General features: G+C 48.6%; 1 protein-coding gene across 1 annotated transcript in view; it reads left to right on the top strand.

Annotated features, from left to right (window-relative positions):
• Positions 1 to 637: 637 nt before the first annotated feature.
• Positions 638 to 19,317, top strand: part of ANGPT4 (angiopoietin 4) — a 61,210-nt gene continuing 42,530 nt past the window's right edge. The window contains exon 1 of the mRNA XM_063121164.1: positions 638 to 1,012. Coding sequence (XP_062977234.1) covers positions 692 to 1,012 — 321 coding nt within the window. The 5' untranslated portion in view covers positions 638 to 691. The remainder of the gene's footprint in view (positions 1,013 to 19,317) is intronic.

Below are 19,317 nucleotides of genomic sequence, written 5' to 3'. Positions count from 1 at the left end.
GCGATCTCATCTCTTCCAGGTTAAGGGGTGCGCATGAGCTCCTTGCATCCACCCCACAAATCCCACTGCCCGCTGCAGTTCCGCATCAGCAAATTTACATAAACTGGTTGTCGCTTACAGGGTTATATGTGTCAGAAAACCGAAATCTGTACATAGGCCTGGAAGGGGCTGTTGGCTTGGCGCTCTCTCTCTCTCTCTCTCTCTCTCTCTGTGTGTGTGTGTGTGTGTGCTAGTAACTTCACATTTGAAACTTGAGCTCTTCTAGTGGGATAGGAAGGAGGGGGGGGAATCACCGAACTCTTCTGCGTTTTCTTTTCGTTCCTTCCCCCCATTCCCTTTTCTTGGCAAGGCTGCCCAGTATTGCCGCTGGAGCCAGGATAGTGATAAAAGAAAGAGCAGAGACGCCGGGGATTGGAGGGGGTGGGGTGGGGGTGCTAGAAAGACAGGGGAAAAGAGGAGGGGGATAAGAGGAAGTTCGGAGTTTATGGGATTTTAAGATGTTTTGAAGGACGGAGGGAACCAGTGTGCCTTGCAAAGGGAATCCGGGGAGTTATCCCCCAGGCAGCTGTTTCATCCCCTGAGTCTGCATCGGAGGCTGCGTGATTTTCACCCTCATCAGCCTCTGCCTGACGAATGAGGCCTGGGTGTTAGAGCAGACCGGTCTGGCCCTACGCTCTGCCACCTGGCAGCCATGTGGACGGCTACCAACTTCCACCTCTTGGCCTTGGCGTCCTTGCTGGCGGCGGTCTGGGCAGCGGGCAGCCAGCGGAGGGCGACAGAGGGCGGGATCCACAGGCGATCCCACCGCGTGCAGCACGGGCGCTGCAGCTACACCTTTGTCCTGCCGGAGGCTGACCTGCCGCCCTGCCAGCATGCCGCGGACGCCTTCGACGTCAACACTCTCCAGAGGGATTCGCCCGCCGGCCCTTCGCTGCGGAACGACGACCAGTCCACGCAGCGCGTCCAGCAGCTTGAGAGGGTCTTGGAAAACAATACCCAGTGGCTGTTGAAGGTAAGGGAAAGGTCTTGTTTGGGTAGGGTGTGATAGACCTGGAACCGGAGAAGTGCTCGGGTCACTTCAAGCTTGCCCAGAAGCTATGCCTGAGCCTAGATATCAGGGAGCTGGATTGGGTGGCTCAATGGCTAGAATAAGGCACTCCACCCATGCCCAGAAGCTCTTGCGCCCCTTCCACAGGTGTCAGAAGAAAGCGTATGTGTGTGTGATGGCATCCAATGATGGGTTCTGGGGTTGAGTTCTGGAGCTATAGGGGCACATGTGAAAATAATAGGACTTCTAAGCCCTCTTTGAGTGAGTCTCACAGCTAGCAGACAGCCCTTTCAACCTCAGTTTCCCACTTGTAACATCAGAATATGGAAGGGCCGGTTGCTTCGTGGAGTAAGGGGGGATGAATCAGTAAGGAACTGAAAGCAAAATCTCTTTCGTGAACTTCAGAATCGAATTTCAACGCACACTAGCTCTGCTTTTGGAATCACCTCTATGATTCCATGAAGGTGCCCCCTATGGGAAGGAGGCTGGAAGTCGACTGGGCCTGTACCTGTGGGATGGTTGAATGGAACCATGCCATTGAGCATGTACAAAATGCCGTCACCTCCTCCCAAATAATCACCAGTAGGCTGCCTGGTGGGGAAAATGCAGTGGAGGCTAGTGGCTCCGATGTCCGTGGAGCAGTGAATCCATTCCAGGTTTCGGTCGGGACTCTAAAGGAGCTGTCCAGCTCCTTTAGTTTTCTGACCGGTTCTGACTGAAACCCAGAACAGATTCATTACCCCACGGACATCGGAGCTACCAGCCTCTACTGGGGAAATGTGTGTGAATATCCCAGTACACAGCTAAAATGTTTGCTTCCTTTAGCTACCACATCTTGCTTCCAGGGCTCACCTCAATTCAGTTTTACAGAGGAGTTGTAGAAGCACGTAGCCAGACGTTTCTGTGTGCCTGCTTGTTTAGGTGTGAGGGGAGCAGCTGAACTGGGGGGATCCTGGGTAGCCCATGAAAAGCAATGTCAAGGAGCCAAAACCTAAATCCAAGAGAGGATCTACACAGCGTCGTGAAGGCGTCGTGAAGGCTCTTGCGTGTGCCTGCAGGGCGCCCCGAAACTCCTTGTGTAGATCCTGCCTGCAGAAGAGACAGAGGAGGAGGCAGCGGCGGTGGCCCCGCATCACCCTCGCGGGGACGGGGCAAAAAGTTTCTGGGGTCGGCGCGTCCTTGCCGCCGCCGCCGCCCACCTCCCCGAGCCCGGAAACTTTTCGCCCCGTCCCCGCGAGGGGCGATGCGGGGCTGCTGCCGCTGCCTCCTCCTCCGTCTCTTCTGCAGCAGGATCTACACAAGGAGTTTCGGGGCGCCCTGCAGGCGCACGCAAGCGCCTTCACGACGCCTTCACGACGCTGTGTAGATCCGCCCCAAGTAATCTAACACGTGTAGAGTGATTTTGCTGACTTATGTTAAAGAAATAAAAACACATGTTAAGGTGTTTTTTTAAAAGAAGAAGAAGAAGAAGAAGAAGAAGAAGAAGAAGAAGAAGAAGAAAGGAAAGACAAAATGTCTGTCTATATTATTATTATTATTATTATTATTATTAATAATAATAATAATAATAATAATAATAATAATTATATACCACCCCATAGACAAAGCTCTCTGGGCAGTTTACAAAAGTTTAAAACAGCAGATTTCTTAGGGATTTCTTATGGAACCATTGGGCTGCACATATTCCATATGGAAGGTAAAGTGACCTGCTTTAGGGTGGATTCCTGCATTGAGCAGGGGGTTGGACTCGATGGCCTTGTAGGCCCCTTCCAACTCTGCTATTCTATGACTCTATTCCTCTCTATTCGACACTAATGAGACCACACCTGGAGTATCGTGTATGGTTCTGGCCACTACATTTCCAGACAGACATTGACAGGTTAGAACAGGTTCAGAGGAGGGCCACAAAGATGATACAGGGACTTGAGGACATGCCTTACGAGGACGGGATGAAGAAACTTCAGATGTTCAGTCTGGAGAAAAGAAGACTGAAAGGAGACATGTTAGCAGTGTTCAGGTACATAAAAGCCTGCCACAGGAGGGTGGTCAAGAACTATTTTCCATGGCCACAGAAAATAGGACGCCAAATAATGGGTATAAGTTACAGCTACCTAGATTCCGATGAAATATAAGGAAAAACTTCCTGAATGTAAGATCTGTACAACAGTGGAACGGTCAACAGTGAAACCTTCTCTGGAGGTTTTTAAGAGGCTGGACTGCCAGCTCTCATAGATGGTTTAACTGGTTTTCTTGCACATTGAAGAGGGTTGGACTATCAGTGGTTCTCAACCTGGGGCACTCCAGATGTGTTGGACTGCATCTCCCAGAATGCCCCAGCCTGGCTGGGGCATTCTGGGAGTTGTAGTCCAACACATCTGGAGCGCCCCAGGTTGAGAAAGGCTGAGATGATCCTTGTGCATCCTTCCAACTCCACAGTTCTATGATTCTATGAGTTAGAGCAGCCTACCCAAACTGATATTTTTTATTTTGGGGGTATGTGTGTGTAATCTTATGCATGTTTAGAAAGTAGAACGTACTGGGACTCCCAGCGTACCCCAGCCAGTATGGGAGCGGTAGGACCTTTTTCTGTCCAAACATACATAGGATCGCACCCTGAATTGATTGGATTAATTTATATCCCACCTTGGTACTCAAGGCAGGCTAACGATAACATAACCTAAAAACACAATTTCAAACACAACAATAGAAGAAATAAACAGCACCAACCCATTAGAAACACCTTTTGCAACAGATCAGTTTATACGCCCGTGCCCTCCCGATGTGTTGGACTGCAACGTCCCACGCCAGCATCACCATTAGTCATTCTAGCTAGGGATGATCGAGATTGTACTCCGAATCATCTGTGGAGCGCACCAGGTTGGAAAAGGCGGAATTAGTGACACGTTTCTAGGCTAAAGAAGGAAAAAGAAGAGGGGAGAAAGTTGAGAAAGAGGCAGCTGGACAACCATCTGTCAGGGATGCTTTAGGGTGGATTCCTGCTAGAGGTGTGCTCCGCTCCGATTAGAATCGGAGAATCAGAAGCGAATTGGCCTGCTCCGCCTTGCCCAGAGGTGGAGTAGAAGCGGACCGCGGACCCTTAGAAGCACGGTGAAGAGAAGCGCCCATAGGCGGAGCGCTTCTCTTTTCGCGGCGCGATGCGATCGCCATTTTGGAAAATTCCGCCCATAGGATTGCATTGCAGAAAAGAATAGGGGATAACTGTGTTGTTTTTAAAGCTATCTTTCTGAAACTTTTTGTGCTTAGAGAGTCGTGGCTGGGGGTCATTTTGAGCCTACTCTCAGCTCTCTGCGTGGTGCGGTTCGCTTGCTATAATTTTTTTAAAAACCGGGTAAAAAACCCAGGAGATTTACCTTTTTGAAGTGCTGAGGGGCAGAGTCAACTCCCGGGCATGATCACATGATCCCAAAGTTGGAGGAGGGGATAGGCAAAACGGGATACTGGGAACTTCTCTTTCTTAGTCTGAACAGACTTTTCCCAGTGTTTTTTAAAAAACAGTAGCCCCACCAAATGCACAAACACAACCTGAAATCATATAGTAAGCAAATAAATAACAGATAGGAAACACAGCACTGCTACCCACCCTAACCTTGGTGAACAACTGAATAGATGTGGTGCAAGGGGATGAGGTCCCCTAGGGCATGTGGACATGCCCAGTGCACACACACTCTCCCACCCTTGGAGGGTCATCAGAGCCCTCCAAAGAGTAACCAGTGGAGAAGCAATGCCTATCATGAGTTGAAGTGTAAGTTGGCTTCTTAAAGAGTGGTCCCTAGACAGGGACAGTCAAATTGGCATTAATTCCCCCTCCCCCTGGGCACGTCCACTTCCCTCTTACTGGTAAAAGACAGATATAGCCTTTTAAAAAAAGTTCTTGCTGTTTATTCAGCAACACTGCTGCTTTTAATTCCACCCCTCCTTTATTTATTTATTTATTTATTCCATTTTATATTATTTACACCCCATAGCCCAAGCTCTCCTGGCTTTTCCTCTTCAGTGAAGTCAGGCAGGCTTTCATTGTGGTTCAACTCCTTATTGTTGTTGTTGTTGTTGTTGCTATTAATATTAATTAGTACTGCTATTAACATTATTATTTTGTTGTTCAGTAATCCCTGTGATCACAGTGCAGTCAATCAACTCTGAAGCAAGGATCACAAAGCTTTACTCTTATCCTCCTATTCTCCTAGTTATGGGATGCAAAAGAAAAGGCATCTCTCTGTGCTGCTCCCACCTCACAGGGATGGTTTGCATTATTGGCTTTGAAACTATCCTTGGCTCACTTCCTTATGCCCCCAGAAATGTCTGCTGCCTGCCTGCCTTCCCTCCCTCCCTCCTCCCCTGCCCGCCTCGCAGGGATGGTTTGTGTGTGTCTTGCTTTGACTCAGGGGATAAGTCCTTCCTGCGCTCACTTTGACTTTTGGAAGTTCCAAATCAATTTTTCAAGTGTGGAAGAAGATTCATAGAGGTTTATCTCTACTCCCCAATTCATGGCATGTTGGGATTTCCTTTGATATGGCCCCATTGAGCTGACTGCAGCTTTAAATCCCTGAGATACTGGGGTGTCCGATTTTCATAAATTCCCCAAAAATCAGGGGATGATGGGATTGGCTTGAGTCTTGGCATGCATGTGGATCTAGATGGCATCTGTGAGGGTGCCTGCTTCAATTTTTTTTTATCTGTCAAAATGTCAGAGAACAGTCCATGTCTGAAAATGGGGTGTCCGATTTTCATAAATTCCCCCAAAATCAGGGGATGGTGGGATTGGCTTGAGTCTTGGCATGCATGTGTATCCATGGATAATCTATCATAGTGCTGAGTTTGAGGTTTCTAACGTGAAAATTGACGGAGATATCAAAAGGGGTGTGAATTGGGGTGAGTTAAAAGGTTTAAGCCCCGCCAAAAATCAGAGGATGATGGGATTTGCTTGAAACTTGGCATGATTGTGGATCTAGATGGCATCTGTGAGGGTGCCTGCTTCAAATTTTTTTATCTGTCAAATTGTCAGAGAACAGTGCATGTCTGAAAATGGGGTATCCGATTTTCATAAATTCCCCAAAAATCAGAGGCTGCTTGGATTGGATTGAGCCTTGGCATGCGTGTGTATACATCCATGAGGTGTCATGGTGCCAAACTTGAGGTTTCTAACTTTAACAGAAAAAAAGTTGTAGACGTTTTTGGATTTCAATGCAAGCCTATGGGGGGAAAAGCGGAGCTCCGATCCGGATCCAGAGCTCTGCAGCGGAGCGGACTATAGGCGGAGCGGGGCGGAGCGAAGCGGCCCGATCTGCAAATTGTGGATCTGGAAGAGAAGTGAATTGGGGGTCCGTGCACACCCCTAATTCCTGCATGGAGCAGGGGGTTGGACTCCATGGCCTTGTAGGCCCCTTCCAACTCTGCTATTCTATGATTCTATGAATTTAAGGAAGGGGTTTGGAATATCTGTGAGGGGTCCTGCTCCCCTGACCCCGATGAGGGTCCAGGACATTTGTCAGGGGTCCAGCCGTCTGCCCCCAAAATAGGAGCCAGCCACAGCAAAAAAAAAAGTCCTCTATCCTCCCAAGTCCCATCTGACTTCACATCTGTCATCTCTGAGTAACAACTGCTTGCGTCAGGCCCACAAATAACTGTGTCCCTGATTGGCTGAAAGGGACAGAGTCCCACACCAGCTGGGGGGAAACTGGAAGGAACTAAATTGTGCAGCAAAGAAGAGATCGGCTCTGGGCTTGTCCTTCTCATGAGAAAATGAATGGGAGAACTTGGAAAACCATGCTCAACACCACCAGCCCGCTCTCCATTAGCATCCCTGTGAAAGGCCTGCTCTCGGTGGGATTGGGGCCACACCTTCTAACTGCCCTGGCTTATTGGAGAAAGCATCTGTTTTCTGGCGTGTCCCCCCGGTAAATCAGCAGATGTTGGGGATGGCTTTTAAAATGCTGCTGATGTGCAGTGCACATGTGCACCCCGAGTTTTCAGTTTTCAGCTCCCTCACTCAATGCTTTAAAAAAAAATCTCTGCGTGGGAAGAGGTGATACGCATGCCTTCAGTGTGCGAGCCTGCAAACATGTTTATTGTTTATTACATAGAATCATAGAATCATAGAATAGCAGAGTTGGAAGGGGCCTACAAGGCCATCGAGTCCAACCCCCTGCTCAATGCAGGAATCCACCCTAAAGCATCCCTGACAGATGGTTGTCCAGCTGCCTCTTGAATGCCTCTAGTGTGGGAGAGCCCACAACCTCCCTAGGTAGCTGATTCCACTGTCGTACTGCTCTAACAGTCAGGAAGTTTTTCCTGATGTGCAGCCGGAATCTGGATTCCTTTAACTTGAGCCCGTTATTCCGTGTCCTGCACTCTGGGAGAATCGAGAAGAGATCCTGGCCCTCCTCTGTGTGACAACCTTTTAAGTATTTGAAGAGTGCTATCATGTCTCCCCTCAATCTTCTCTTCTCCAGGCTAAACATGCCCAGTTCTTTCAGTCTCTCTTCATAGGGCTTTGTTTCTAGACCTCTGATCATCCTGGTTGCCCTCCTCTGAACACGCTCCAGCTTGTCTGCGTCCTTCTTGAATTGTGGAGCCCAGAACTGGACGCAATACTCTAGATGAGGCCTAACCAGGGCCGAATAGAGAGGAACCAGTACCTCACGTGATTTGGAAGCTATACTTCTATTAATGCAGCCCAAAATAGCATTTGCCTTTCTTGCAGCCATATCGCACTGTTGGCTCATATTCAGCTTGTGATCTACAACAATTCCAAGATCTTTCTCATTTGTAGTATTGCTGAGCCAAGTGTCCCCCATCTTGTAACTGTGCCTTTGGTTTCTATTCCCTAAATGTAGAACTTGGCATTTGTCCCTATTAAATTTCATTCTGTTGTTGTTTATTACATTTCTATACCACCCCATAGCCAAAGCTCTCTGGGCAGTTTACAAAGATTAAAAACATTAAAATACAAAAAATAATAATAATGCGAAAATATGCAAACTTTAAAAACATAAGAAACACAGACAGTCTGTTCACACAGAGACAAAATATATTGAAAAACAACATTGAGTAATCAGCTGAACCATAACGCAAATCCAGGATTGATTAAAACTCATCATATGCTGCCAAATGCCTGAGGACACAAAAAAGTCTTGACCTGGTGCTGAAACGGCAGCGACGTTGGCGCCCAGCAGGGCCTCGTTGGGGAGATGATCCCATAATTCATAGAATCATAGAATCATAGAATAGCAGAGTTGGAAGGGGCCTACAAGGCCATCGAGTCCAACCCCCTGCTCAAGGCAGGAATCCACCCTAAAGCATCCCTGACAGATGGTTGTCCAGCTGCCTCTTGAAGGCCTCCAGTGTGGGAGAGCCCACAACCTCCCTAGGTAAGTGATTCCATTGTCGTACTGCTCTAACAGTCAGGAAGTTTTTCCTGATGTCAAGCTGGAATTGGCTTCCTTTAACTTGAGCCCATTATTCTGTGTCCTGCACTCTGGGAGGATTGAGAGGGGGGCACCACAGAGTTGTGCAGACTTTATACTGTTAGTTTTACCCTACCCTGTGCCTGCTTACCCTACCCTTACCTGTTTGCATTCTCTTCCCCTCCTTATTGTTTTACTATGATTTTATTAGATTGTAAGCCTATGCGGCAGAGTCTTGCTATTTATTGTTTTACTCTGTACAGCACCATGTACATTGATGGTGCTATATAAATAATAATAATAATAATAATAATAATAATAATAATAATAATAATAATAGGAGGCCCTCTCCCTTGTTGCTGTCTTTCGAGCCTCTCTTAGAGTAGGCACCCAGAGGAGGACCTTAGATGTTGAGCATAGTGAACACGTAAGTTTGTGTCGGGAGAGGCGCTCCATCAGGAATGCAGTCTGAGCCATGTGAAGCTTTATAGGTTAAAACCAGCACCTTAAATTGGGCTCAGAAACATACAGGCAGAGGTGCCAGCAGGCCAGAGTCAGTCTGATATGTTTGGACCTTCTGGCCTCTGGCATCAATATGGCCACTGCAGCTTCTGAACCGTCTTCAAAGGCAGCCCCACATAGAGCGCATTGCAGTAATCTAACTCAGAGGTTACCAGAGCAAAGATAACTGAAGCCAGGTTAACCCTTTCCAGAGAGGGGCGTAGCTGGGCCACCAACCAGTTGGTAGAAGGCACTCCTGCTACCGAGGCCACCTGAGCCTCAAGTGACAGAGAGGGTTCCAGGAAAGCCCACAAGCTACAAACCTGAACATTCAGAGGGAGTGAAGCCCCATCCAGAACAGAGCTCTCTGAGCCAGCCGGCGAGGAGGTAGGTGGGTGGTGGTGGCGGCGGCAAGGACACCTCTTCCTCGTCTCTTCGCCAGGCAAGTTACACGATCGCTTTCACGTCGCACTGGGGCCGCATGGAAGCTCCCTCAGTACGACATGTGGAATCCCCCCTGGTAGGGCTGGAATAATTCCTTCCTGTAACTTTGGAGAGCCGCTGCTGCCAGTCCGTGTAGGCAGTCCTGGGCTAGATGGACCCAGGATCTGACTCGGTATAAGATGCCTTTCTATGTTCCTACGTACGTTCTTAGATGTCAGTGCAGGTCCAGCTGCTGTGGAGCCCATGAATGGACGGACCCTGCACTAGGCAGGGAAGAACTGCCTGCAAAGGGTAATACATTCTTCCCCGACCTGAGGAAACCGACATGGGATGATGGGAGTTGTAGTCCTCCATATTGTGATAGGATGGAGGCTTGGTGTTGATGGGCACTCAGGCAGTAACTTGCGATGTGATCAGTGGTGCAGTTAGGTCAGGGGTGGGCCGTGCGGCCTCAGTGGCCACTGTGCTGTGCCACCAAAAATGCCCCCTGCTATGACACTGGAACCACAGGATTCTGCTGGGAAACAAGGGACTCATCTACACCAAGCAGGATATTCCACTATGAAAGTGGTAGGAAAGCGGTATATAAAAGGCAGGAGCCACACGACGGTTTTATAGCGGTATTGAAGTGCGCTGCAAGATCTACAGTACTGCTTTATAGGCCTTAGCTAGACCTACCTGTTATCCTGCGACAGAGGAGGGAAGATCTCGCATCGTGTTTAACGCGAGATCCCTCCTCTGTTTACACACGACGCTCGACGACCTCAGAAGGAGAGGCGTCGTGCCTGCCATTTTTTTTATTTTCTTAAAGGACCAGCAGCGCATGAGCGCTCGTGCGCAAAAGGTAATTCCTTTTTAAAACTCAACTTACTTTCCCCGCTTTCGCCACCCTACCCCCGATGCGCGGCTCTCAGCTCCTCGCGAGGAATCGCACAGAGCCGGGTCAACCCACAGCACCGCGGTCTCGGGCTCTAAACTGGGGCCAAAGGGTAGGGCGAGATCCTATGGCAAGGGAGGGGGTCATCCCTCCCTGATCCTGGGATCCCCTGTGCTTCATGTAGACACACAGGGACAATCCCGGGGTTCGCCCCAGGATAAAGCCCCGTCTATCTATGGCCATAGTGGTAATGAAGTGCACTCACAACATGTTGGGGCTGATGACACATCTACACCAAGCACGATATAACACCATGAAAGAGGGTTGAAAGCAGTATATGGTATGTGTCATGGGCCTCAACAACATTCGCTTCCACAAGACATAGTGATGGCCACCAATTTGGATGGCTTTAAAAGGGGGTTGAATAAATTCCCAGAGGAGAAGGCTATCAATGGCTATTAGCCCTGATGGTTGTGTGCCATCTCCAGTATCAGAGGCAGAAAGCCTGTATACACCAATGCTGGGGAACATGGGTAAGAGGGTGCTCTTGCACTGAATCCTGCTTGTGGGTCCCTGGTCGACAGCTGGTTGGCCACTGTGTGAACAAGAGCTGGACTGGATCCCCTTTCATATGTTTTAATGTGATTTTAGGTTGTAAGCCTCTAGGAAGGGTATCACTGTTTTATTTGTATATTTTGTACAGCACCAAGTACATTGTTGGTGCTAAATAAATAAATAAATAAATAGTGGAGTGTGTTCAGAGGAGGGCAACCAGGATGATCAGGGGTCTGGAAACAAAGCCCTATGAAGAGAGACTGAAAGAACTGGGCATGTTTAGCCTGGAGAAGAGAAGATGGAGGGGAGACCTGATAGCACTCTTCAAATACTTGAAAGGTTGTCACACAGAGGAGGGCCAGGATCTCTTCTCGATCCTCCCAGAGTGCAGGACACGGAATAACGGGCTCAAGTTAAAGGAAGCCAGATTCCGGCTGGACATCAGGAAAAACTTCCTGACTGTTAGAGCAGTACGACAATGGAATCAGTTGCCTGGTGAGGTTGTGGGCTCTCCCACACTAGAGGCCTTCAAGAGGCAGCTGGACAACTACTTGTCAGGGATGCTTTAGGGTGGATTCCTGCATTGAGCAGGGGATTGGACTTGATGGCCTTGTAGGCCCCTTCCAACTCTGCTATTCTATGATTCTAATAATAATAATAATAATAATAATAATAATAATAATAATAATAATAATAATAATAATAATAGGCCCTTGGTCTCATCCAGTAGGACTCCTCTTTTGTCCTTGCTGATTAAATCTGCAGGCAAGTGCCTTCTGTGCTATGAAAGGGGAAAATAAACATCATTTGTTTTTAGGTGATGTGCATGTAGGGATGTGTGAATCAACAAAACCCGGGTTCACGGAAGTTCTCTGGATTCCATCTCAAAGCTCCTTCCAACTCAAGTCCCCATCAGATTGCAACTTTTTCTTTTCTCATAACCCATATTGTTGCATGTTTTCAAAATGCAGGCATCAATGGCCCGCAAACCTGAAATGTGTGCATTCTTCTCCCACTGATTAAAGCGTATTTGTCTGCTTTTTTCAGAAGTGCGTATTTTTTCATGAGCATTTTTCAAATGTTTGCATGCTGCTGAATACATTCCCCCCCCCCCCGGGAGGGGCCTGTCTACACATCCCATTGCAAGCTTGGAAATGTATAGACTTTGACAGCAGATTGCATTCACGTTCGCTTCTATTCCTGAAGGTGCGAACTGGGTAAATCCTAATCGAAAACGAACCGAAACAAAGTTCTCATGCATCCCTCTGCAGTTGTGCTCACATTTTACAGCAGCTCCATCGCAGAGGAGGAATTCCTTAATGTATGTAAGGGTGAGAAGGAGAGATGCTTACTCTGAGATGGTGCTTTTGATGCGCACAGTTCTCATAAGTTCTTCACTTCAAGCATAATTAGGTTTTGGCAAAAGCTGCCTGATGAATTGGGCACATGTTTTTAGTCGATTGAAAGGATTTTCAAAAACAGATTAAACTCCCTGATTAACATGGCGATCCTATAGATGGCATCAGAGCGCCCCCTGGAGGAGGAGCGTCCCATGCATCCAACACCCTGCAGGGCTCCAGCTGCCTGGGCAACAGGGAAGGGAGGGTGGCATTCTCTGCTCTTCGTAACAGATTCCCCACCCACCCCCAAAACAAACAAACAAACAAAATTCCTTTCCCAGTAGGAGAGAATGAACTTAGACCAGATACAGGGCTGAACTAAATTTCCCACATGATATGGGGCTGGAAGGGCTTTGCATCCACCGGATCCTTTCCTGCTCCACCCATAGTAGGTCTGTGGCTGTTACTAGATTAGGGTTTAGCCTGGGCTGATACCTGGCCTCACTCCTGTTTATCCAGATGACGCACAGGGGATCCCGGGGTCAGCCCGGGCTAAACCTTTCCTTGGCCTGGGATAACCGGCACCAGTTGTGGCCCGGTATTTCCGTAGCCCTGGGGGGAGCTGCAGAAGGTCTAGCCCGTTCCGTGGCTTTTCCTGGCTTCCGTGGCTTTTCCCAGCTACATCGGGCCAGGAATCGCAGGAGGGGGAGGGAGATCGAGGCCAGGGGGAGAAATTGGGGGGGGGAGATGGGGCCAGGGGAAGAAGAGCGGACCCGGCGGGAGAGATAGGGGGAAGAACAGAGCTGGAGGGAAGATCGCGCCCGGGGGATCACAGATCGCAGCCAGGGGGAGCAGGGGGGCATCGGACATGGCAGGCGGGGGGGGGGGCATCGGACATTGCGGGGGGGAAATTGGGGGCAGGGGGGGCAGGGAACCCATTTTTTTTTAAAAAAAGCCTACCTTATCATCATCATCATTGTTATTATTATTAATAATTATTATTATTTATAAAGCGCCATCAATTTTCATGGCGCTGTACATAATAAAACAAAGCAAGACAATCTGCCATATGGCTTACAATCGTTGGTGCGCTCCTGCACACATGGCCCCGTTACATGTAAAAAAAAAAAAAAGGCTGACGCAACGGGGCTTTCTTTTACCCCGTCACATGTCACATGTAGACAGGAACGACAGCCTGCGCTACCTCTAGCATGGGCACCAGGCTGGCCCCTCCACATGCCGGGATTTTAAGGTAAGTCTAGCAAGGCTCCAAGATCTGCTCCCTTTCCCAAGGTCAGAGCCCCGATGTCAGAGTGGGGAGGGGCATGGATCTTTCTGCAGAGGCAGAGGGTTGCTGGGGTGGGGGGGATCAGCTCCTCTCCTCCAGTCCTCTGTCTCTGACTTTGGAGGGTTATGATTATGATCCATCCTATGGCCTGTCCCAGGGCCCGTAGAAGTGCGCCCTAAATCACTAAAGATCACAGCTTTCACGACAGCTTGTCCCCCATCCCTGTTATCGATTAGGCTGGTCACCGGTACACCTAGGGGTGACCACATTACACCAGTTTTAAAATCTCTTCACTGGCTGCCAATTAGTTTCCGGGCGAAGTATAAAGTGTTGGTTATCACCTTTAAAGCCCTACATGGTTTGGGTCCAGGCTACCTGCGGGATCGCCTCCTCCCGTACAATCCGCCCCACACACTCAGGTCCTCTGGGAAAAATCTACTTCGGTCTGCCAAAATTAGGCTGACAAGTATAACCCAGCGGACCTTCTCTTCTGCTGCTCCCAGACTGTGGAATGGCCTGCCGGAGGAGACTTGCCAACTTGACAGTCAATTAGCATTTAAGAGAGCTATAAAGACTGATGTCTTCCAGCAGGCCTATCCAGGGGAATTTTAGGATGCTTTTAGTAAGTTTTTAGGATGTTTTAACAATGTTTATTGTGTTCTTAATTCAGTTTTATGTATATTATTATTATTATTATTATTATTATTATTATTATTATTATTATTTACTGTTGTTCCCCGCCTCAATCAAAATGGAGAGGCGGGTAAGAAATAAATTTTATTATTATTTATTATTATGAAATGTTGGAAAGCACAAGATTTCCAGGGCAGGTTTGAGTTAAAAAACATGAAGAAGAAGGAGGAGGAGGAGGAGGAGGAGGAGGAGGAGGAGGAGGAGGAGGAGGAAGAGGAGGAGGATTTTTCTGCTGTGGCGGGAGGATGTGATCTTAGAACATGTCTATATACACCTGCTCAACAGGTAAAGAAAAGATAGGTACCTGGCCTCTTCCGTGGAAGCTGGCCTCTCGCCAGTCCTACACCCATGGCCACCCAGTTCAGGATAAACATAGGCTAGCTGTGATGATGAAGACACACAGCACATGCTCTGAGGCACTCTTTTCTCTAGGCAACTTGTGGCCCTCTGGATGTGTTGGCCTGCCAGCATGGCAATGGTGAGGTATGATGGGAGTTGTAGGCCCAAACATCTGGAGGGGGGTCATTTGCCCACTACTGAGGTAGCCCTACTGTCAATATATGGGGCGAGGTCACAGTGCATCATAGAATCATAGAATAGCAGAGTTGGAAGGGGCCTACAAGGCCATCGAGTCCAACCCCTGCTCAATGCAGGAATCCACCCTAAAGCATCCCTGACAGATGGTTGTCCAGCTGCCTCTTGAAGGCCTCTTGTGTGGGAGAGCCCACAACCTCCCTAGGTATCTGGTTCCATTGTCGTACTGCTCTAACAGTCAGGAAGTTTTTTCCTGATGTCCAGCTGGAATCTGGCTTCCTTTAACTTGAGCCTGTTATTCCGTGTCCTGCACTCTGGGAGGATCGAGAAGAGATCCTGGTCCTCCTCTGTGTGACAACCTTTCAAGTATTTGAAGAGTGCTATCATGTCTCCCCTCAATCTTCTCTTCTCCAGGCTAAACATGCCCAGTTCTTTCAGTCTCTCTTCATAGGGCTATGTTTCCAGACCCCTGATCATCCTGGTTGCCCTCCTCTGAACACGCTCCAGCTTGTCTGCATCCTTCTTGAATTGTGGAGCCCAGAACTGGACGCAATACTCTAGATGAGGCCTAACCAGGGCTGAATAGAGAGGAACCAGTACCTCCCGTGATTTGGAAGCTATACTTCTATTAATGCAGCTCAAAATTGTGGACTCCACCATCGTGCAGCCAGAAGAAAGATCTTCACTGTCCAATGATGGGTGCTTCCCTCTTAGGAAGAATGGCAGCCTGGAGGGGGGGGGGCAGGTTTAGTGGGACCATGTCATGGAGAGAAAGGTTAGCCTCCCCCCCACCGCCCACGCTGCAGTCCCAGTCATGTGATTGTTAAAGGAAACGGCAAGAAAAATAGCCAGACATCCAAGCATGTGACGTCACTTCTGCAGTGTAGCAGCTTTAAGCTGGGAACTCTCCTTCCCGTGCGTCTCTGGAGGAATGTCTCCCTCGCTGGACAAAGCCGCGCTCCTCTTCTGTGTACACAGCTGCATCCAAGGTTGCTACTGGGGAAAGTGTTGCTGATGCAGCAACGCGGTGGAGGATGAAAGGCCTTTGCAGCAAGCAATGGGGTGGAAGAGCAACAAGCTACTGGAGCAGCCATGTCGGGTCACCCTGATTTACACAGGATCCGTTCCCCCACTCCCATCCCCTACACAGCCACAGGCCACAGCCCCCCCCCCCTTGACACTCTTTGCTTTGAGTTGCTGCTACATGCAGAGATACAGTATCTGCATCCTTTGCAGCTGTGTGAAACAACTAGGGGAAAAGAGCAAATGCTATTTTAGTATGCATTAATAGAAGTAGAGCTTCCAAATCGTTTGAGGTACTGGTTCCCCTCTATTCAGCACTGGTTAGGCCTCATCTAGAGAATTGCGTCCAGTTCTGGGCTCCACAATTCAAGAAGGACGCAGACAAGCTGGAGCGTGTTCAGAGGAGGGCAACCAGGATGATCAGGGGTCTGGAAACAAAGCCCTATGAAGAGAGACTGAAAGAACTGGGCATGTTTAGCCTGGAGAAGAGAAGATTGAGGGGAGACAGGATAGCACTCTTCAAATACTTAAAAGGTATTAAAATATACATAATACACATTTTAAGTATTTAAAAATTTAAAATACTTAAAATACACAGAGGAGGGCCAGGATCTTTTCTCGATCCTCCCAGAGTGCAGGACACGGAATAACGGGGCTGAAGTTACATTAAGCCAGATTCTGGCTGAACATCAGGAAAAGCTTCCTGACTGTTAGAGCAGTACAACAATGGAACCAATGACATAGGGAGGTTGTGGGAGGTCATGGGCTCTCCCACACTAGAGGCCTTCAAGAGGCAGCTGGACAGCCATCTGTCAGGAATGCTTGAAGGTGGATTCCTGCATTGAGCAGGGGGTTGGACTCGATGGCCTCAGAGGCCCCTTCCAACTCTACTGTTCGATCATTCTATGATTCTATGAAGACAGGTCTGTGTGTATTCCACAAATCCTCAGGATTGCTGTGCTGTGCAACTGTCTGTCACTGAACTGGGCAACCTGAGCATACTGGTCTTACTTAAAACAAAATCCACAGCATTTTCAAAATGTTGCAAAATACAATAAAAAAATCAAAGAAAATGCACCACATATTCAAAATGTTGTGAAAATTGCAGAAGAGAGTGAGAAGGTAAGGTAACTATGGCTCCTTCTGTCTTTTTCCTCCACGTGGTCTGGTCCTCCGTCCACCTGCAGAGCTCCAAGTTCGTTGCACAAATTATGAAGATTAGGGTTGTGCTCCGCTCCGCTTCGGATCCCCAAATCCGAAGCGGAGCAGGCCGATCCAGACCTCCTACACCCGGTTCCAGAGTGAGTCAGTGGAGGTCCGGATCGACTCTAAGCGGTTTGGAATGGTCCAAATCGTTCCGAAGTTTTGGAGGCAGGTAAAGGGGGAAGGGGGGCTTACCTGGCTCCGCTGCCACCACGGTCCGTGTGGTAACAGCGGCGGAGGCAGGTAAGTGGAGAATGGGAGGGGCTTACCTGGCTCTGCTGTCCACTGCCACTGCGGTCCGTGTGGCGATGTCGGCGGAGCCAGGGAAGGGGGAGGGGTCTTACCTCATTCTGCCGTCCGCCACTGCCACGGTCCTTGCGTCAGCTTTGACTGCTACTGATGTCTAAGGCCAGAAGTAGGCCACGGCCTTAGGCGTCAGTGGCAGTTGAAGCTGCCGCACGGACCACAGCAGACGGCAGAACCAGTTAAGGCCCCCTCCCCACTTACCTGGCTCTGCATTCCGCCGCTGCTGTGGTCTGTGCGGTGGCGGCAACAGAGCCAGGGAAGGGGGGAAGGAGGAGGGGGGCTTATTTGGATGCCTTATTTTGTCCCCCCCTTCCCCACTCACCTGCCTCCACCATCTGCCATGGAAGGAGGTAAGTGGAAAAGGGGGGGGGGGGCAAAAAAGCGTCCTAATATCAATCTGGACCTCCAGATCTCGTTCCGGATCCAGTTCCGGAGGAGGTCAGGGGGGTATCCAGATCGACCCGAATCAGTTTGGGCTCGATCCGGAAGGTCCGGATTGGGATATTGGGGGGGGGGGGCGTGCACGTCCAAACGAAGATGATGATAAGACTATGGAAGGGAGAAAAGAGGAGGAATCAATTATTTTATTTTCTATAACACCCATTAGCTGAAGCTCTCTGGGAGGTTCAGAAACATTACAAACCAAATACAAGATAATAAAAACGTAATATAAAAACTTCAACATACAAAATTTAAAAAATATATATTAAAAAATGGCTAAAACAGTTGCAGTAAGATACTTGACCTGAGATCATAAATGCCTCCATCATATGCCATTGAATTCCTGGGAGTAGAGGACAATCTTTACCTGGGATTGAAAAGATGACAGTCATGGCGGCAGGAGGACCTCAGTGGGGAGACCATTCAAGAATAGGGGACCCACCTCTGAGAAGGCCCTGTTCCTTGTTTCCACCTTCCAAGCTTCCCTTGAGGCGCTCAAAGGAAGGTCTCAGATGCTGATTGCAGCATCTGGTTGGGAGAGGCACCCCATCAGGAGGGAAGGCAGCCCCACCAAGAACTCAGACTACCTTCCTTCATCTTCATCCAGAGATTTAGAGGGTTACGCCTTGCACCTGTGTCTTGCAAGATGGCAATCTAGGCATCCTGCAAATCTGAGCATATCTACATTGATTGAGGCTGCAGCCCTAGGCTGACCATATGGAAAGGAGGACAGGGCTCCTGTACCTTTAACAGTTGTATTGAAAAGAGAATTTCAGCAGGTGTCATTTGTGTATATGGGGAACCTGGTGAAATTCCCTCTTCATCACCACAGTTAAAGCTGCAGGACCTATGCTAGAGTGACCAGATTTAAAAGAGGGCAGGGCTCCTGCAGCTTTAACTGTGGTGATGAAGAGGGAATTTCACCAGGTTCTCCATACATACAAATGACACCTGCTGGAATTCCCTTTTCAATACAACTGTTAAAGATACGGGAGCCCTGTCCTCCTTTTCATAGGGTCACCCTGTGCATGGTAATGGCCTCTCAAATAGGGTGACCCTATGAAAAGGAGGACAGGGCTCCTGTATCTTTAACAGTTGTATTGAAAAGGGAATTTCAGCAGGTGTCATTTGTATATATGGGGAACCTGGTGAAATTCTGTCTTCATCCCAACCATTAAAGCTGCAGGAGCTATACTAGAGTGACCACATTTAGGCTCCTGCAGCTTTCACTGTGGTAATGAAGAGGGAATTTCACCAGGTTCTCCATATATACAAATGACACCTGCTGGAATTCCCTTTTCAATACAACTGTTAAAGATACAGGAGCCCTGTCCTCCTTTTCATAGGGTCACCCTGTGCGTGGTAATGGCCTCTCAAATAGGGTGACCCTATGAAAAGGAGGACAGGGCTCCTGTATCTTTAACAGTTGTATTGAAAAGGGAATTTCAGCAGGTGTCATTTGTATATATGGGGAACCTGGTGAAATTCTGTTTTCATCCCAACCGTTAAAGCTGCAGGAGCTATACTAGAGTGACCACATTTAAAAGAGAGCAGGGCTCCTGCAGCTTTAACTGTGGTGATGAAGAGGGAATTTCACCAGGTTCTCCATATATACAAATGACAGCTGCTGAAATTCCATT

Source organism: Elgaria multicarinata, chromosome 1 (genome assembly GCF_023053635.1).
Source record: "Elgaria multicarinata webbii isolate HBS135686 ecotype San Diego chromosome 1, rElgMul1.1.pri, whole genome shotgun sequence".
Taxonomy (NCBI): Eukaryota; Metazoa; Chordata; class Lepidosauria; order Squamata; family Anguidae; genus Elgaria; species Elgaria multicarinata.
Note: the sequence above shows the minus strand (reverse complement) of the source record. Positions and strands in the feature narration are given on the sequence as shown.